Genomic DNA, 20,939 nt, shown 5'->3' with positions numbered 1-20,939 from the left:
ACCCCGTGACCTCCTGCCAGCGAGCCTTCGACACTTTACATAATGGCTTCAAAGTGCACCCTGCCTGGCACAAGCGCCGTGGTGATGTCACATTATATGCATGTCCTCATTGATTATTGTTTCAGTTACAGACATTAATTTTAACGCACTCATCACTCATTCATTCCCCCCAATTGCTCTCCAACCGCAACTTTTATCGCCACCACCAATTCGTCGTGAATTTACCAACACCATCACCACAATCACCTGCAATGCTGCGCACAGTCGTGTGTTGTTAAATGTATCCATCAACATTCCGTCACCACCATCAATTCATCATCATCATCATCACCACTATCACCACCAATGTACCACCATCATCACCAAATGATCACTATTACCACCACAAATGCACCATCGCTACCAACTCACCACCACCATCATCACCAATTCACCATCACCAATGCACCACCACGACATAATGGTCACCAATCCAATTCACCATCACCATTTCACCCCCATAAATTCATAATTATCACCACCACCAATTCACCACCACGAAATTCACAGAAGCATCTCTATAACCACCTTCACCAATCACCGGCCCCCCGCTTGCCCTCCCTCTCTCCGTGTCAATGAAATAAAAAAAAACTAAACAATATTTTATATTACCAGGTATGGTCCGTTGAGCTATGCAGCTCTTTCTCAGAAGCGACCTGGCCACAAATGATCGTCAACGAAGTGGCTTATCACGTGGACATTTATAACAGCCAAATACTCTAAACGCACGTTACTAAATGTGGAGGGAAAAACCGGAGGACCCAGAGACAAATCCACGCGACCACTACGGGGACAGCAAACACGGAAACTCCAAATACACAGCAGCAGGCGTCAGGGTCAGGCTCGAACCCACGACCTCCTGTATACCAGGCGAGGGAGATAACATCTCCTAGCCACCGTGATGATGATGATGAGAGAGAGAGACGCAAACCCCACATATACAGCAGGCGTCAGGGTCGGGATCGGACCCACGACCTCCTGTGTACCAGGCGGGGTAGTTAACATCTCCTAGCCACCGTGGTGATGATGAGAGAGAGACGCAGACTCCACATATACAGCAGGTGTCAGGGTCGGGATCGAACCCACGACCTCCTGCACACCAGGCGAGGGAGTTGACATCTCATAGCCACCGTGATGATGATGATGAGAGAGAGAGACTCAAACTCCAAATACACAGCAGCAGGCGTCAGGGTCGGGATCGAACTTACGACCTCCTGTATACCAGGCGGGGTAGTTAACATCTCCTAGCCACCGTGACGATGATGAGAGAGAGACGCAAACTCCAAATACACAGCAGCAGGCGTCAGGGTCGGGATCGAACCCACGACCTCCTGTACACTAGGCGAGGGAGTTGACATCTCATAGCCACCGCGGCGTCCGCAGTGGCAGAGGTCACGTCGCCATAAACGCGTGGCCACGCCTGTGAAATATCTCTCCCGGGTGAAAACCACAGACCGCGAGCAAAGTCTCGCTTCGATAGCGCGCACCTCTACGGATAACGAGCCGTAGATAGGAAAAACCTCAAGGACCCAGCGACTACGGCTCCGGGATAAATGGGGTGTTCGTCCAAGTCTCTCACTCAACGAGAGCTGCTCCTCATGGCGCTCAGCGGCTTCCTCCTGGCGGTGTGCGTGGCGCTCAGCGCCCTGCTCGGCACGGGGGTGCTCTGTGCCGATCCAGGTAATTGGTGGTGGCGGCCGTGTAAAGGGGCGCGCCACGGTGGCTAGGAGATGTTAACTACCTCGCTAGGTATACAGGTGGTCGTGGGTTCGATCCCGACCCTGACGCCTGCTGCTGTATATTTGGAGTTTGCGTGTGTCTCTCTCTCATCATCATCACGGTGGCTAGATGTTAACTACCTCGCCAGGTATACAGGTGGTCGTGGGTTCGATCCCGACCCTGACGCCTGCATGCTGCTGTATATTTGGAGTTTGTGTGTGTCTCTCTCTCATCATCATCACGGTGGCTTGGAGATGTTAACTACCTCGCCTGGTATACAGGTGGTCGTGGGTTCGACCCTGACGCCTGCTGCTGTTTACTTGGAGTTTGACTGTTATTTCCGTGGTCGCGTAGATTTTTTTTCTGCTGGTACTACCGGGTTTTCCCCTCCACATTTCGAATCACGCGTTTAGAGTGTTTGGCTGCGATACATCTAGACCTGATGATACACTTCTTTGAGCTGTCGTTTGTGATCAGCTCAGTCGGCTTTAGTTGGTAAAAAAAAAAATGTAATTGGCGAATTGATGGTGGTGATGTCGTCCATGATAACGGTAATGGGCATTTACATTGCTATGCTGACGGTGTGATTGGATTTTTGGAGTCATTGTAAGGCACGGGCCAGATCAGCTCAATGTAACGACTGATAGATTCCTTCTGTGCAGCCGACAGATGCATCCGCACACACTCAGTCGTATGCAGGTTGAACTTCTTTCACAATATGCGTAGCCAACCGTGCAATCTAGTATGGTCCAGCACACCGAGTCCAAGCAAACACATCGGCAAGACGGTGATGTTGACGATAATAGTTATTCAATCGTGATGATGGTAATGCAGTGGCGTAGTGACGACATTATCAGCTCAGGGGGGGCTGCTGCAATCGGTCAGATGATGGTCCCAACATTTGATTTGTCTCGCGCGGTCGCACCTCGAGTTCCCTAATCACGTCCTCGCTACGCTCACGGTCTCGAACATTTAACACTGGAGGGACGCTCCGTATTCGCAAAATGCAGCCACGACTAAATGAAACAATTTTAATACTACATTAATTTCATCCGCGTTTTAAATAGGTTTTCTAAAATAAAAATAACAGATAATAAAATGTAAAAAAATATATTTTTAAATATATGTCTCTTATTATTACATAAAAAATAATTTTTTTTTTATTTAATTTTTTTTTAAATTACAAAATATATAAACATATATTTAAATTTTTTATTTCCTATATACGTGACTTTACCGAAAGAACCAAGAATACGAATTCCTGCAGTCGCGAAAGTTTTAAGCCAAGATTTTGGTTTTAGTTTTGTTCACACCGTTGTTGAAAACAAATCTCACGGTGTTTGTCAAGGGGGCCCCAACTCGTAACTTTGGCCACTAGGGGAGGGGGGGGGGGCTTGGACAAGGCACCACCTGCCCCACGCTAGTTACGCGACTGTGGTATTGACGATGCTATCGATGATGATGATGGCGTTCCTTCGTGTCCCCAGACCCAGTGTCCCTGTGCTCGAGTTTCCCGTGCCCCGCATCCTGTGACCAGGCCCTCCCGCCATGCAACGGGCTCGTCTTCGAGGAGCTCTGGGACCAACTCGACATGGACACGTGGGAGCACGAGATCACGCTGGGCGGCGGAGGGGTAAGCGCTGACCCCTCACCCTGACCACCAGCCTGACCCTGAACCCGTGCCTGATCTCTAGCCTGATCCTGAACCCGTGCCTGATCTCTAGCCTGATCCTGAACCCGTGCCTGATCTCTAGCCTGACCCTGACCACTAGCCTGACCCTGAACCCGTGCCTGATCTCTAGCATGATCCTGAACCCGTGCCTGATCTCTAGCCTGACCCTGACCACCAGCCTGACCCTGAACCCGTGCCTGATCACTAGCCTGATCCTGAACCCGTGCCTGATCTCTAGCCTGACCCTGACCACTAGCCTGACCCTGAACCCATGCCTGACCACTCGCCTGACCCTGAACCTGTGCCTGATCTCTAGCCTGATCCTGAACCCGTGCCTGATCTCTAGCCTGACCCTGAACCCGTGCCTGATCTCTAGCCTGACCCTGAACCCGTGCCTGATATCTAGCCTGACCCTGAACCCGTGCCTGATCTCTAGCCTGGCCCTGAACCCGTGCCTGATCTCTAGCCTGACCCTGAACCCGTGCCTGATCTCTAGCCTGGCCCTGATCACTAGCCTGACCCTGAACCTCTCCCTGACCACTAGCATGACCCTGAACCCGTCCCTGATCTCTAGCCTGACCCTGATCACTAGCCTGAACCTGAACCCGTGCCTGATCTCTAGCCTGACCCTGAACCGCTCCCTGACCACTAGCATGACCCTGAACCCATCCCTGATCTCTAGCCTGACCCTGATCTCCAGCCTGACCCTGAACCTGACCACTAGCCCGACCCTGCCCTCTAACCTGTCCCCGACCACAGAAGACATGGAGCGATGAAGTATTGTGTGCAGATGGTTGTGTTTCTCCTCGTGGAGGTGGTTGTATCGTGGTTGTGGTCCTGGCCACACCAGGTGCTGCTCGCTAACAGCACCTGCAGCAACAGTCTGTTGAGGCTACACGGGGGATCTTCGTCTTTTGTGGTTATATTGTGGTTGTTGCGTGGTTGTGGTTGTTGCGTGGTTGTGGTTATTTCTGTGGTTATTCTTGTGGTTATTCTTGTGATAGTTGTGTGTATTTCTGTGGTTATTGTTGTGGCTATTCATGTGATGGCTGTGTTCATTGCTACGGTTGTGGTCATCGTTGTGGTTTGTTGCGTGGTCGTGGTGGTGGTTGCGATGATTCCCGTGTTGGTGGTTGTCTCTCTGTAGAACTGGGAGTTCCAGCACTACACGAACAACCGCAGCAACAGCTACGTGCGCGACGGGACTCTGTTCATCCGCCCGACGCTCACGGAGGAGACCTACAACGAGAACTTCGTGCGCACCGGCTCCCTCAACATCTGGGGTGAGGGTTCGAGTCCGGTCCCTGTCTGAGCGGCGAGCCTTCCACGCCTGACGTGACGGCCTCAGGGTGCACCTAGCCTGGCACGAGCGCCGTGGTGATGTAACTTGGTGTTGTTGTGTGGAGCGGTGGGTGTAGTGGTTAGCGCATTGCGCTACGAACATCCGTGACGATTATCAAATGAGTACCTGGTGTGGTGTGTTAAGGATCAGCACTGGGGAGACAAAGGCGGCCGGGCGTGGTGCTGGCCACCTACCCCCCTTCGTAGCCACTGGATAACAGCACTTGCCCCCACAGTCTATCGAAGGCTACACGGGGGATCTTTGTCTTTTGGAGAGGTGGCACAGCGGTTAGCGCCATGAACGTGTCCGCCCAAAACAACCACAACAAGACGAGCCACTGTTGTAGAATTCGCTAAAACAAAGTCGATATTTTAAGAGCCGCAACGCGACGCGGACACCAGACGGTGGTGGCTGTCCTTGATTCGTGACGGTCACGAAGCCGTCCAATCAGGACCCGCCGCACGCGGCTACAGAGCCGCAAGTTGCCGAACCCCTCCCCATGGCGAAGCGCCGGGGGAGAGACGAAGGCGGCCGGGCGTGCCGTATCACCCCCACCAACTCCCCTCATCACGGGTGCCGTGACGGCCTTCACGTGTCGCCTACTCGGTAAACAGCAACACAGAAGTATCGGCTGTGCGAGTTCGACGGTTCACGTTCAAAGTTCAAAGTTAATTTATTAGGTATAGCCCTGTGAGCCATTCGGCTCTTGAATCGGGTGCAACCGCAACAAGCAAAAAACAAAAACATGAACAAGAAAACATCTTAAAGTGACTATGTGACTGAGTGCAAACAGAAAATCCAAGAAAAGACAGCAAAATATTGCAGAAAAAAGCACCATACACCAACCCTGTGCAAATATCCCAGTGGGATGCAAGTCAAACAACAACAACAACCACAAGACAACTTAGATTAAGGCCATCAGTCTAACTCTGTTCTACAACAAACAAACATGGCCAAACCAAAAAACTTTTCCAAAATCACCAAAACAAAGCCATAAAAGCAATGAAACAGTGGTCATAGGAACTGTGACCGAATTTTCACAATAAACGACGTAAACAACATGTACCACCAAAACCCTGCAGCCATAGCTGGCTGCATGAGTCACGTGACACGAGCGCGACCGCCGTGACGCGCCCAGCCCTTTGTGACGTTGCCCCTCTCCCCGTGACGCGCTGCAGGCGCGGCTCCGGCCGACACGTGCACGGGCAACGCGTTCTACGGCTGCGAGCGCTCGGGCAACGGGGGCGACCTGGTGGTGAACCCGGTGCAGTCGGCGCGCCTGCGCACCGTCCACTCGTTCGCCTTCACCTACGGGCGCGTCGAGGTGACCGCCAAGATGCCCACGGGCGACTGGCTGTGGCCGGGTGAGCGATGGTGCCCCTGCAATGAGACACCCTGCACCCAGACACCCTGCACCCAGACACCCTGCACTGAGGCAGCCTGCACCCAGACACCCTGCACTTTAGTCGCCCTGCACCCAGATACCCTGCACTGAGACACTTTGCACTGAGGCAGCCTGCACCCAGACACCCTGCACTGAGGCACCCTGCACCCAGACACCCTGCACCCAGACACCCTGCACCCAGACACCCTGCACCCAGACACCCTGTACTCAGACACCCTGCACTGAGACACCCTGCACCGAGACACCCTGCACTGAACCATCCTTGCACCGTGATGTCCAGCACCGATACACCCTACACTGAGATACTCTGCAGAGAGACGTTACGCATCGGTCCGTTTGTGACTGCACACGTGCGTGACTGCGTGCGTGACTGTGTGCGTGACTGCGTGCGTGACTGTGTGTGTTGTGTATGTAGCGATCTGGATGCTGCCCAAGAGGAACGCGTATGGGGGTTGGCCCAGCTCCGGCGAGATTGACATCGTGGAGTGCCGCGGTGAGATGGGGGTCCGGCTTGGGGCCTCGGATCTGGGTTGGCTCGCCTCTGCGTCTGGGACGGATTCTGTTTTTCGTGGGTGTGGATGAGGTTTCCCGTGGGTCTGGGCAGGTTTTCTTTAGGTACGGATGTGGTCTGGGTCTGGGCTTCGGTCTGCGTCTGGGTTCAGGTTTGGGGTTAGGTCTGGCCCTGGGTCTGCTATGGGTCTGGGTTTATGTCTGAGTTTGGTCTGGGTGTGGGTTTAGGTCTGAGTTTGCTCTGGGTTTATGTCTGAGTTTGGTCTGGGTTTAGGTCTGGGCGGCTTATGTCTGGGTGTGGGTTTAGGTCTGGGCTGAGGTCTGGGTTTGCTCTGGGTTTAGGTCTGGATGTGGAATGGGTGTGCGTCTGGGTGTGGATGTGGTCCGGACCGCACCAGACTGGGTGTCAATGACTGTCCCCACGCCGCGCAGGGAACGCAAATCTCAAGGACGCTCAGGGAGTGTCTCACGGGGTGGACGAGATGGGGTCCACCATGCACTGGGGACCCTACCCCGACCTCAACTCCTGGCCCAAGACTCATGCAACAAAGTGAGGGGACTGGGGACCCGAGGGGACCTTAGACCCATGAGTTGACAGCAACTACATCACAACCATAGCCGCCACAACAGCAACATATTGACCGTAATAATCACTAAGAACACAGCTACGAAAACAATTTAAACAACACAATGTTTTTATTTTTCTCATCTTTTTCAAAAGCGACCTGGCCACAAATGATAGCTCAACGAAGTGGCTTATCACGTGGGAATTTATAGCAAAACGCATGTTTAGATTCTGATACATGACCACGGGGAGAGATAGAACACACAAACTGCAAATATACAGCAGGCGTCAGAGTCTGGATCGAACCCACGACCTGATGTACACCAGGCGAGGTAGCGAACATCTCGCCACCATGGCACCCCTACAACCAATTACAAAAAATAACCGCTGCACTTCCGCTACACATCGCACCAGGTACTCATTTTAAGGCTGAGTCGACCTAGGGGAGGCCCAGGACCGGTTCAGTTATTAGTCACCGGTGTTGGTGGCCGTGAGCAGGAATCCAAACCCGGGTCGTCGGGTTCGTAACGTAGCGCGCTAACCACTGCGCCACCACTCCCCACTCATAACCACAACAAACAACCAACTTAACGCTCATCTGGCAGCAACCATCGCCACCTACCGCATAGAACGTGGCAGAGGTGGGACAAAGTCATTGTTATGCAAGTCCAAGTCGAGTCTGAAGTCATCAAATTCATGACTCGAGTCTGACTCGAGTCCAAGTCACATGACTCGAGTCCACACCTCAGAGGTGGGACAAAGTCATTGTTATGCAAGTCCAAGTCGAGTCTGAAGTCATCAAATTCATGACTCGAGTCTGACTCGAGTCCAAGTCACATGACTCGAGTCCACACCTCAGAGGTGGGACAAAGTCATTGTTATGCAAGTCCAAGTCGAGTCTGAAGTCATCAAATTCATGACTCGAGTCTGACTCGAGTCCAAGTCACATGACTCGAGTCCACACCTCAGAGGTGGGACAAAGTCATTGTTATGCAAGTCCAAGTCGAGTCTGAAGTCATCAAATTCATGACTCGAGTCTGACTCGAGTCCAAGTCACATGACTCGAGTCCACACCTCAGAGGTGGGACAAAGTCATTGTTATGCAAGTCCAAGTCGAGTCTGAAGTCATCAAATTCATGACTCGAGTCTGACTCGAGTCCAAGTCACATGACTCGAGTCCACACCTCAGAGGTGGGACAAAGTCATTGTTATGCAAGTCCAAGTCGAGTCTGAAGTCATCAAATTCATGACTCGAGTCTGACTCGAGTCCAAGTCACATGACTCGAGTCCACACCTCAGAGGTGGGACAAAGTCATTGTTATGCAAGTCCAAGTCGAGTCTGAAGTCATCAAATTCATGACTCGAGTCTGACTCGAGTCCAAGTCACATGACTCGAGTCCACACCTCAGAGGTGGGACAAAGTCATTGTTATGCAAGTCCAAGTCGAGTCTGAAGTCATCAAATTCATGACTCGAGTCTGACTCGAGTCCAAGTCACATGACTCGAGTCCACACCTCAGAGGTGGGACAAAGTCATTGTTATGCAAGTCCAAGTCGAGTCTGAAGTCATCAAATTCATGACTCGAGTCTGACTCGAGTCCAAGTCACATGACTCGAGTCCACACCTCAGAGGTGGGACAAAGTCATTGTTATGCAAGTCCAAGTCGAGTCTGAAGTCATCAAATTCATGACTCGAGTCTGACTCGAGTCCAAGTCACATGACTCGAGTCCACACCTCAGAGGTGGGACAAAGTCATTGTTATGCAAGTCCAAGTCGAGTCTGAAGTCATCAAATTCATGACTCGAGTCTGACTCGAGTCCAAGTCACATGACTCGAGTCCACACCTCAGAGGTGGGACAAAGTCATTGTTATGCAAGTCCAAGTCGAGTCTGAAGTCATCAAATTCATGACTCGAGTCTGACTCGAGTCCAAGTCACATGACTCGAGTCCACACCTCAGAGGTGGGACAAAGTCATTGTTATGCAAGTCCAAGTCGAGTCTGAAGTCATCAAATTCATGACTCGAGTCTGACTCGAGTCCAAGTCACATGACTCGAGTCCACACCTCAGAGGTGGGACAAAGTCATTGTTATGCAAGTCCAAGTCGAGTCTGAAGTCATCAAATTCATGACTCGAGTCTGACTCGAGTCCAAGTCACATGACTCGAGTCCACACCTCAGAGGTGGGACAAAGTCATTGTTATGCAAGTCCAAGTCGAGTCTGAAGTCATCAAATTCATGACTCGAGTCTGACTCGAGTCCAAGTCACATGACTCGAGTCCACACCTCAGAGGTGGGACAAAGTCATTGTTATGCAAGTCCAAGTCGAGTCTGAAGTCATCAAATTCATGACTCGAGTCTGACTCGAGTCCAAGTCACATGACTCGAGTCTGACTCGAGTCCAAGTCACATGACTCGAGTCCACACCTCTGGAACGTGGCAGCACCCTTCTGACAAAGAGTCGTGGAACTCGGTGAGGCTTATCTCGGTAAACAAGTAACGAATACAAATAAATAAACATAGCCCGCAACAATATCAACAATCACTAGGATGACCACAACTTTCATCACAACAACAACGACGTAAATAAAACGAATCGATGTATTTAATTGAATCGTCAATGTCCATCCGGGTTTCACATAAATGTTCTTGCTGTGATTTTCACACCTGATGGTGATTGCTTGTGTTGCAATCGAAACGTTTTATTTATTTTTTATTTCTATTTTTTTTTACCTACGTGACTTTACCAAAGAACCAAAGAGTATTCATATACCCCCCCCCCTTCCTTCCCCCCCTCCCCCACCCCATCACAGGCACGCGAAAGAGGGGACTTTCGGAAGTGGATTCCACAAGTATGAGGTGGAGTGGACACCAGAATACATGAGGTAACAAGCATCATCATCAACAGAATCATCATCATCAACAGCATCATCATCAACAGAATCATCATCATCATCAACAGAATCAGCATCATCAACAGCATCATCAACAGAATCAGCATCATCATCATCATCAACAGCATCATCATCAACAGCATCAACAGAATCAGCATTATCATCATCATTATCGTAACAATCATCATGGACTTGGCTACAAGAATCATTGAGGAACCATCGGGCATCCAGATGGTGGTGTCCATGCAGAAGCAAGAGATAAGGGGCACCGCGGTGGCTAGGAGATGTTGACTACCTCGCCCGGTGTACAGGAGGTCCTAGGTTCGATCCCGACCCCGACGCCTGCTGCTGTGTATTTGGAGTTTGCGTCTTCACGCTCTCCGTGGTTGCGTGGGTTTTCTCCGGCTCCTCCGGTTTTTTCCCCCTCCACATTTAGGAACACGAGTTGAGAGTATTTGGCTGCTGTACATTTCCCCATGATGAGCCACTTCGTTGAGATGTAATTTGTGGGCAGGTCGTTTCTGCTTAAAGAGAGCTATAGAGCTCAGTGAGACTTTGCCTGGCATTTTTTTGGTTTTATTTGAATCCGCAATGGGGCTGCAGCAGCAATCAGATCTTTTGAGGTGAGACGGGCGATAGACTAAAATTTGGGGGCATGGAGAGCATCTTTAGGTCTGCTGTGTGGCCTTGAAGCAAGCCGTTGACTTTGTGCAAAGCCGTAACCATGGGGTCAACATTGGGGGGGGGGGGGGGGGACCAAATCTTCCACGGGGTCTGGGGGTCCACCTCCAGAAGAAAAAAAATTCTAAATTTGAAAACGAATTTCCTGCCTAAAGTATAAAGAAATTCACTAACATATAGGATGGACTTTTTATTTATTTTGTACAATATCTAATAGTGTATTGTATTACATTGAGATTGTATTACAGGACTGTTTTTTTCTTTTTTACCATTTATTGTTGCATTGTATGTAATGGCAGAGATTATGGATTAATAAAGTACAACCATAACCACAATCATATTAACAGAAATATATTTTATAGCAATATATTGGGGGGGGGGGCATTTTGAGCATTTTTGAATGAATATTGGTAGGGGATGTGTCCCCCCCCCAATATGTATTATAATTACGGCCTTGATTCTGTGGAACGTGGCTGGGAATGTGAGAACTGCTTTCGGCTGCGATGACATCCCAGGTGAGCTGAGTCATATGCTTGTAAAGTCTGTGATGTCACTGAGGTGAGCTGAGTCAGCTGCTTGTAAAGTCTGTGATGTCACTCAAGTGAGCTGAGTCAGCTGCTTGTAAAGTCTGTGATGTCACTCAGGTGAGCTGAGTCAGCTGCTTGTAAAGTCTGTGATGTCACTCAGGTGAGCTGAGTCAGCTGCTTGTAAAGTTTGTGATGTCACTCAGGTGAGCTGAGTCAGCTGCTTGTAAAGTCTGTGATGTCACTCAGGTGAGATGAGTCAGCTGCTTGTAAAGTCTGTGATGTCACTCAGGTGAGCTGAGTCAGCTGCTTGTAAAGTCTGTGATGTCACTCAGGTGAGCTGAGTCAGCTGCTTGTAAAGTCTGTGATGTCACTCAGGTGAGATGAGTCAGCTGCTTGTAAAGTCTGTGATGTCACTCAGGCCTGTGGACGAATAAGTGAGACGTCACAATGATTTCATTTCCGGACTGGTCGTTTGCCAAAGGTTGTGTTTAGTCTCCTTCATCATCATTGTGTATTCACTAACACCACGGATTAAAACCCAGGATTCAATACAGGGCAGATGAATGTGCGGGTTTGTTGACTTTCACTTTTTGCTGGAGCCGTGAAGCTGGTGGACACCAGTTTCCTCCTGGCCACGCCAGATGCCTCCAGTTTCATCCAGGTACCTCCAAATATCTCAACTTTCATCCTAGTCCTTCCAGCTCCCTCCAGTTTCATCCTGGTACCTCCAGACACCTCCAGTCCCCCCCTGGTCCCTCCAGATGCCTCCAGTTTTCTCCTGGCCTCTGCAGATGTATCCAATTATCTCCTGGCAACTCCACGTGTCTCCAGTTTCCTCCAGGTCCCTTCAGATGCCTCCAGTTTCTTTCTGGTCCCTTCAGATGCCTCCAGTTTGCTCCTGACCACTCGATATGTCTCCAGTTTCCTCAAAGCGACGGATGTGTGTCCCCAGGTTCCTGCTGGACGGCGAGGAAACCCTGAAGGTGAACCCGACAGCAGATGGTTTCTGGGGCCTGGGCGCGTTCCCCAATAACATCGACAACCCGTGGAAGGGGCGAGGAAAGATGGCGCCCTTCGACCAAGATGTGAGGATGAGGACCTGGGAGGAAGGCGAGGCGATCTAAACTAAAACTATTAAAAACTAAAATACTAGTTTTACCAGGTAAGGCCCACTAAGCTATGTAGCTCTTTTTCAGAAGCGACCTGGCCACAAACGAAGTGACTTATCATATCCAAATATATAGCAGTCCAATACTCTAAACGCGTGTTTCTAAATGTGAAAAAAAATCCATGTGACCACGGGGAGACCATGCAAACTACAAGTATACAGGCGTCAGGGTCGGGATCGAACCCACGACCTCCTCTGTGTACCAGGCGAGGTAGTTAACATCTTGCCACCCCGGCGCTGAATCCTGAGTCCTCGATGAAGGTATCTGGAGTCTAGAACTTAGGTCTAGGAACTCGATCCGGGAGCCTTGATCCTGGGATACTGAGACTTGGGTCCTGAAACATCAGATTCTTGGATTCTGGATTCACCCCCCCACACCCATCTAGAAATCTGGGTAATGGGAAATGGATATTGAAATCTTGGATCTGGGAAATGGAATCTGGGATCCTAGGAATGGAATGAGAGACCTGGATTCCGATACTGTGGCCTGAAAACCTGGCACAGAAACCTGAAATATGGATTCGAAGAGCCGATAGGATCTGGAAAGCCGGGACCTTGTTTATGAAGTAATTTTTGTATTGTACCTTCAGGAAATCTTTGAAAGAGAGCTTCATAGCTCATCGAATGCCTCCAGTATAAATGAATATTCTGATTTTATAGGAGGTCCACAATTTGCACCGAAAACTTCGGAAACCACCACCACTACTTCCTACCCCCCCCCCTCCACCTCCTACGACCTTCCCTGTGCCTGCACCCTCTGACCTCTATGACCACCCACACCCCTAGTTCTACCTGATCTTGAACCTGGCGGTGGGGGGCACGGCCTTCTTTGTGGACGACTGGACGAACCAACCCTACCCCAAGCCCTGGTTGAACAACTCGCCCAGAGCGGCTGCCGACTTCTACAATGCCAAGTACGCGCCACGCCTGTTCATGTGTGTGTACACGAGGCAGATGTCGCAATCGGGTACCCGATACCCGTACCCTACCCGATACCCGGCTACCCGTACCCATTTGTGACCCTGGTGCGGCCGGGTACGGGTAGGCCGTGAGTCACTGGTGAGTCACCGTTTGTCACTCAGTTCCCAACGTCTTGTCTCTTCTCACAATTCAAGTTCCTAGAATCAACCCACCCGCGCCTGCAACGTGGCTTCATCCCAGAGGTCTCAATCATGTACCCGTACCTTACCCGATACCCGGCCGGGTACGGGTAGCCGGGTATCGGATAGGGTACACATTTGCGACCCTGGTGCGGCCGGGTACAGGTAAGGAATTAAAACCCGTTTGCGACCTCTGACACGAGGTTGTATGCAGGTGTGTTCACGTATGTGTATGTACACGTGTGGGGAGCGGTGGTGTAGCGGTTAGCGCGCTGCGCTACAAACCTGGCGACCCGGGTTCGATTCCCGCTCACGGTCAACATCAGTGATGATTATCTGAATCGGTCCTGGGCCTCCCCTAGGTCGACTCAGCCTCAAATGAGTACCTGGTGCGATGTGTAAACATCGCCGCTAGGGAGACAAAGGCGGCCGGGCGTGGTGTTGGCCACCCACCCCCTCGTGTGCTGTGCCGGCCTTTACAGGTGTTTGCTAACAGCACTTGCCCCTACAGTCTGTTAAGGCTATACGGGGGATCTTTGTTTTGTGCACTGCGTGGGTGTGTGTGTGTACACGTGTTGGTGGTCGTGACTGATGATGCTGATGATATTTGGATAATTATAAAGTTGAAGATTAATTTCGTTGCTCTGCCCATGCGAGAAGCTGCCACACAGCGGGGTAGTGGTAAGCAGCGCGCTCTAAATTTCGATTTAAAGCTTTCGTGACTGCAGGGATTCATCTTCTTGGTTCTTTCGGTAAAGTCACGTAGAAGGGAAATAATAAAAATGAAATATAAATGTATTTTTTCAAATTTTATTATTTCATTATTTCCCTTCTACGTCACTTTACCGAAAGAAGAGGAGTGGATGTCGAGAGCTCCCTCGAGTGGAGGCCACTCCAGCCAGCAGCAGGGGCGCGAGCGAGCACTCCCAGGGGCTGCGCCTTTCCCCAACGAGATTTCCACTCATCTTGGTTCGGTAAAGTCACGTAGATGACTTAAAAATAAATAAAACTAACGTTTCCATCGCAACACGACCGCGACATGACGGCTCGTGTTGCGATCGAAACGTCGTAGTGTCATTTTTTTGTTTCTACCTATCTACGTGACTTTACCGAAAGACCCAAAGAATATGAATTCCTGCAGTCACGAAAGTTTCTAAGTCAGGATTTCCACTGCCGCCCCGCAGGTCGCAGTGGCTCCCCACCTGGAAGAGGGAGTTGAACAACGGCGAGGAGGCGGCGCTGCAAGTGAAGGACATCCGCGTGTGGGCCTACAAGTAGAGCCCCTCCCCCCCTTCTTGGAGCCAAGTGGAGCCACCCATTCAACCACGTGGTCTACGTAGAGCTACCCATGCAACCACGTGGTCAATGTGGAGCCACATGCAACCACGTGGGTGCACGTGGAGCCACATGCAGCCCCTTTCGAGCCTTGCGAAGCCCCCTCGTGGAGTAACGTGAAGTTCCCCATGCAGCCACTTGGATCCACGTGGGGCCACCTATGGGGCCACAGTCGTACCCAGATCCACAATTACTCCACCCGTAGTCACCCGGAATAAATGAGACCACAGGGGAGATGGATTGTTGATTTGTAGATTTAATTTGCAGGCAATCGTGCAAGAGCATTGTGTGTAAGGGGGCGGGGGCCGGTAGACAATGACGACGATCGTCGCTCCAGAGCTGCGTTCTCACGGCCTGGACAACAAAGGGTGTCGGCCCGGCCCAACTCTATTTCCTGTAACGGCCCGGCCTTGAATAATAAAATCAATGATGCCTCCTCACCACATTTGTCTCTTTGTATCATACAAAATAACTGATTTACACCTCACCGCCTCCCCCCCCCCTCCAAACTCCGTTCCGCCTTCAATTGCTCGCTCGAGGTGGTGGGATGTTATCTCCATCGCCTGTTCTGCAGGAGGTCGTGGGTTCGATCCCGACCCTGACGACGACGATGCCTGCTGCTGTATATTTGGAGTCTGCGCGTCTCTCACTCTTCCCGTGGTGGTCGCGTGGATTCTTCTCCGGGTCCTCCGGTTTTTCCCCCTCCACATTTGAGATCGCGCGCTCAGGAGTCCATTCAGCTGTTGCTGTACATGTCCACGTGACGACGATGATGAGAAGCCACTTCCGTGAACCGTCATTCGTGATGACCGGGTCGCTTCTGCAAAACAGCTACGCAGCTCAAGCGGGGGCCTTACCTGGTAAATGACTAAATAATAGATTTGTCTTAAAGAGAAGCCGCTGCACGCGCTACGCAACCCCACGGGAACCCCGTTCCCGCTCTGTGTCTCGGCGGTGAAGCAAGCGGATCATCATCGGAGAGGGGGGGGGGTGGTCGATAAATTGAGTAACACTGTGGGGGAAGTAAACATTGCTCGTCCTACTGATGGACTCGCCCCGGCTAATCGGAATGTGGAATCTACACTGGGAGCTGTAGTGAGTTTTGCCGCGAAGGTCTATTAACGTTAAAAAACACAAAACCCCTCACGCTGTAATCACGCTGTGTGTGCCAACTGGCACAGATTGATGAAAGCGAGTCAGGTGATCAGCCCCCCCCCCCCCCACAAGCTCCCACATCCCCATCCTTCCCAAACCCCCATAACACCCCCCCCCCAACAACAGCCGCCGTTTGCCAATAAGTGGCGGTGACGTCACAACGGCGCTCGTGCCAGGCTAGGTGCCCCTTGAGGGGGTCGCGTGAAGTGTGGAAGAGCCGCTGCTGCTGGCAGGCAGGAGGAGGTCACGGGGCAGACCCCGGGTGTTGTTTTGCCCCGCAGGGCAGTGTTGTGCAGAGATCACAACACACACAGTACACACACAGAGAAGGATCCCCCCCCTCCCTCCTCCTCATGCCGTGGAGCCTTAACAGACTGTCGGGGCAAGTGCGGTTAGCGAACACCTCTGAAGGCCGGCACAGCACACGTGGGGGTGGAAAACACCAAGCCCGGCCGCCTTTGTCTCCGAAGTGATGTTTACATACCGCTCCAGGTCGACTTAGGGGGGGATGGGGGGGGGGGTTGAGGCGTCGCTAATACCAGTTCAGAGATACGTCACCGATGTCTGCCCTGAGCGGGAATCAAACTCGGGCCGCGCGGTTCAAAGCACAGTGGCGCCGATCGCTACTACGCTGCCGCCCCCCCCCCACAGCACACCAAGTGGCGGGAATGTCACCAGAGCGCTTGTGCCAGGCTAGGTGCACTTCGAGGCTCGCCGCTGGCAGGTCACGGGACAGACCCAAGTGTCAGTGGCTGACTCAAGATATTACCGGCAGATGCACCACCTGTGCCCCCTACTGTGCAACCTATGCAAAGACACTCAAACTCACTCGCACCCATCACACCCCATCCGATCTTCCACACCACCGTCACACACATCCCATCATCACACCCATCACATCACAACTCCCACCCATCGCATCTCAAATCACATCACACCCATAACATTACAGCCATCCCACACACATATCACATCGCATCCACCACCCAACCCATCATATCACATCACACCCATCACACCATCACACCTCACACCCATCCGCACCCCCGATCACAACCATTGGCAATGTACAGTGCAAAATAAGTTCAGCATTCGTACACACATCCCACCACACGTCACGCCCCTCATCCTCGTCGCCACGTCACACCTCGTCACACTCAGTCGTCACGACGTCACACCTCGTCACACTCAGTCGTCACGTCACCCCTCGTCGCGACGTCACACCTCGTCACACTTAGTCGTCACGTCACCCCTCGTCGCGACGTCACACCTCGTCACACTCAGTCGTCACGACGTCACACCTCGTCACACTCAGTCGTCACGTCACCCCTCGTCACGACGTCACACCTCGTCACACTTAGTCGTCACGTCACCCCTCGTCGTGACATCACACCTCGTCACACTCAGTCGTCACGACGTCACACCTCGTCACGACGTCACACCTCGTCACACTCAGTCGTCACGACGTCACCCCTCGTCGCGACGTCACACCTCGTCACACTCAGTCGTCGCGACGTCACACCTCGTCACACTCAGTCGTCACGACGTCACACCTCGTCACGACGTCACACCTCGCCACACTCAGTCGTCACTTCACCCCTCGTCACGACGCCACACCTCGTCACGACGTCACACCTCGCCACACTCAGTCGTCACTTCACCCCTCGTCGCCACGCCACACCTCATCTCCAGGTCACGCCTCATTGTCGTCAGGACACACGTACGAGAGGAACAGCTCCACCTCGGCGCGCACCACCGCGCCCACCGGGTGGATGTTGTCGGGGGAGGGGTGCGCCGCGCTCATGTCCCACGCGTCGACCACGACCACGCCGCCCGCGCCGGCGCCCAGGTGCCTGCGCAGGGCTCGCCGCATGAGCGCGTCCAGGCCGCGCGCCAGCCACTCGGAGCCGTGCGCCGAGCGGTAGCCGGTGTTGGCGCTCTTGACGAGCACCAGGGTGCGCGGGGCGCGGCGCAGCAGGCGGCGCAGCGCCGCGCCGATGCGGTCGACGCGGCCCGCGTAGAGCGCCGCGGGGAACGACGTGAAGTGGGCGCACACCGAGAGCACCACCACCGTGCCGGGCACGCCTAGCAGCCCGCCAGGAGCGAGCGTGCCGCGTGCGTGATGATGTGTGTGTGCGTGACGAGGTGTGTGTGACGAGGTGTGTGTGCGTGTATGACGAGATGCACGTGTTTTTGATTGTGTAACGAGGTGTGTGTGCGTGTATGACGAGGTGTACATGATGAGGTGTGTGTAACGAGGTGTGTGTGCGTGTGTGACGAGGTGTGTGTGTGTGTATGACGAGGTGTGTATGACGAGGTGTGTATGACGAGGTGTACATGATGAGGTGTGTGTAACGAGGTGTGTGTGGCGGGGAGAGAAGGGGAGGGGAGACCACAGAGTAACACGCTAGTCACCACCATGCTTGACATCATTCTGTGCGAGTGGGAAGCTTAGAGCACGTGGCGGTGGCGGTAGTGATGGTGATTGTTTTGGTAGTGGTGGTGGTGATGGTGGTGGTGATTGTTTTGGTAGTGGTGGTGGCGATGGTGGCGGTGATTGTAGTGGTGGTGGTGTGACCACTGCAGAGCCAGGCAGATCCACTCCGGCCACACTAGCACCGGAGACCGTGACAAAGCCCCTCTGGCCACAACACCTCCACCACCACAATCACCACCACCACCACAATCACCACCACCACCACAATCACCATCACCACCACAATCACCATCACCACCGCCGCCACAATCACCACCATCTCCACCACCACCACTGGCGCCACCACCGCCACGTGCCACGCGCAACCAGACGCGACCGTCGTGCCCCTGCGCGCCTCTTGCAGCAGCAGCGCCGCTCTGTCGAGACCTGGGCAGTGTGTGGGCCAATGGGAGCCCCCCCCTCACCACACTCACCACCCCCCCCCCACCCCTAATACGAGGCCAGGGCAGTGCTGCTAATTCAGTGATGCATCCGATGTCCCCTCGCGCGCAACCAGCCAAGAGACTGGAGCTCCCGCTCCCCGCTCACCCCCACGTGCTTCAGGAGGGATCCGCAGAGAGAGGTTCAACAACAGGGGGGGGGGGGGGGGATCAACAAGAGGAAGGATCGGTGAGGGTGGGAGGAGCTCAGTGGGGATGGGGGGGGGCAGCGGGGATCAGTGTGGATCAACAGGAAGGATCAGGAAGAAGAAGCAGCGATCGAAATGAATCAGGGGGATCAATTGTGATCGGAGGGGATTAAAGGGGATCAGTAGAAATCGGAGGGGTTTAGTGGCGATCAGGGGGGATCGGCGAGTAACAGAGGAGTTCAGGGGGCTTCAGGGAGATCAGCGGGGATCAGGGGGATTAGCTGGGATCAGGAGGGATCAGGGGGATCACCGGGCAGGCTGTCGAGCTCGTTGGCGATGTAGTGGATGGAGGAGACGGGTCCCCGCTTGGAGCGCAGGGGCAGGCCGTGGGAGCGGCACAGAACCACGGCTCCGGTCTCGGAGTCCCGGGCGATCAGCGGCCCCAGCTGCAGGGGAGCCTTGTTGGCCTCCACCTTCAGCGCTGTGCGTGTGGGCGGGCGGGGGGGGAACGGGGGACCTCATTCAACCATCCACTCACCCAAACAGCCACTCACTTAACCACCCACCCACTCACTTACCCACCCACTCAACCACTAACCCACCGACTCAACCACCCACCCACTCACTCAACCAACCCACCCACCCACTCAACCACCAACCCACCGACTCAACCACCCACCCACTCACTCAACCACTAACCCACCGACTAAACCACCCACCCACCCACTCACCCACCCAGCCACTCAACCACTAACCCACCGACTCAACCACCCACCCACTCACTCACCCACCCACCCACTCAACCACTAACCCACCAACTCAACCGCCCACCCACTCACCTACCCACTAACTCATCTGCCTACTAACTCACTCACTCGCCCACCACTCAATCACCCACCGACTCGCTCATCCACCCACTCACCTACCCGCTCACTCGATTGCTCGGTCACCCACTTGCCCTCCCGCCCACCGGCTAACCTCATAGCTCACTCGCTCACTCACAGGGCGCGGTGTCGGTGAGCGACTAACCTCACCGGTTCACCGCGTGGCTCACTCACAGGGCGCGGTGTCGGTGAGCGGCTAACCTCACCGGCTCACCGCGTTGCTCATTCACAGGGCAAGGTGCCGGTGAGCAGCTAACCTCACCGGCTCACCGCGTGGCTCACTCACAGGGCGCAGTGTCGGTGAGCAGCTGCCACCACTGGCGCAGCGTCGAGTCCCCGTACATGAAGACTCGGCGGCCCCGGAGGCAGCTTGCCACGGCGCCCGGCTGGCGGAAGCGCCGAGCGGCGCACACCAACGAGTGCCACTCTCCCCCCACGTAGAAGCCGCTCGGCACCACCGCGGTGGGGGGCAGCACCGGGCGGCACGGGGGCAGGTGTGCCGCTTGTGGGACGGGGGAGTGGGGGGCACAGTGGGGCGGGGGGGGGAGGGGCAGGGTGAATGGAGGGGGGAGGTGGGAGGGGGCAAGGAAAAGGGGGGAGCGTGCCAGAGGGAGGGAACAGGAGAGGAGGGAGAAGTGGGGGGGGGGGGGAGAGTGCGGGGAGGGGGTGAGGGGAGGGAGCAGGAGAATAGGGGGAGAAGGGGAGGGCAAAGAGGTGATATGGAAGAGGGTGTGTGTACGGTGTGTGGTGTCTGTGTGGTTCGTGTGTGTGTGCGGTGTGTGTGGGGTAAATGTGCAGTGTGCCCAGTGTGTGTGTGTGGTGCGGTAATGTGGGTGCGGTGTGTGGTGTCTGTGTGGTTCGTGTGTGTGTGTGGTGTGTG

General features: G+C 53.6%; 2 protein-coding genes across 10 annotated transcripts in view; one reads left to right on the top strand and one right to left on the bottom strand.

The window, feature by feature from the left end:
• The first annotated feature begins 1,513 nt into the window (after window positions 1–1,513).
• On the top strand, window positions 1,514–15,395 carry LOC133342468 (beta-1,3-glucan-binding protein-like). The gene is made up of 10 exons (XM_061551638.1): window positions 1,514–1,719; window positions 3,246–3,391; window positions 4,578–4,713; window positions 5,951–6,136; window positions 6,593–6,670; window positions 7,120–7,237; window positions 10,064–10,135; window positions 12,305–12,437; window positions 13,307–13,434; window positions 14,805–15,395. The coding sequence occupies exons 1-10, from the start codon at window positions 1,593–1,595 to the stop codon at window positions 14,896–14,898; spliced, it is 1,218 nt and encodes a 405-aa protein (XP_061407622.1). The 5' UTR covers window positions 1,514–1,592; the 3' UTR covers window positions 14,899–15,395.
• Window positions 15,196–20,939, bottom strand: part of LOC133342137 (NXPE family member 3-like) — an 18,158-nt gene continuing 12,414 nt past the window's right edge. For 2 of the 9 annotated variants that reach the window (XM_061551108.1, XM_061551101.1), the window contains 4 exons: window positions 20,346–20,561; window positions 19,486–19,656; window positions 17,835–18,195; window positions 15,196–15,775 (listed from right to left, as the gene is read on the bottom strand). In XM_061551108.1, coding sequence (XP_061407092.1) covers window positions 15,478–15,775; window positions 17,835–18,195; window positions 19,486–19,656; window positions 20,346–20,561 — 1,046 coding nt within the window. In that variant the 3' untranslated portion in view covers window positions 15,196–15,477. Of the gene's footprint in view, window positions 15,776–15,841; window positions 18,196–19,485; window positions 19,657–20,345; window positions 20,562–20,939 lie in introns of those variants that run through there. The other 7 variants (XM_061551137.1, XR_009755098.1, XR_009755099.1 and 4 more) reach the window with 7 other exon arrangements.

This window comes from Lethenteron reissneri, chromosome 2 (assembly GCF_015708825.2).
Source record: "Lethenteron reissneri isolate LAM-NWPU_2019-01 chromosome 2, ASM1570882v1, whole genome shotgun sequence".
NCBI classification, from domain to species: domain Eukaryota; kingdom Metazoa; phylum Chordata; class Hyperoartia; order Petromyzontiformes; family Petromyzontidae; genus Lethenteron; species Lethenteron reissneri.
Note: the sequence above shows the minus strand (reverse complement) of the source record. Positions and strands in the feature narration are given on the sequence as shown.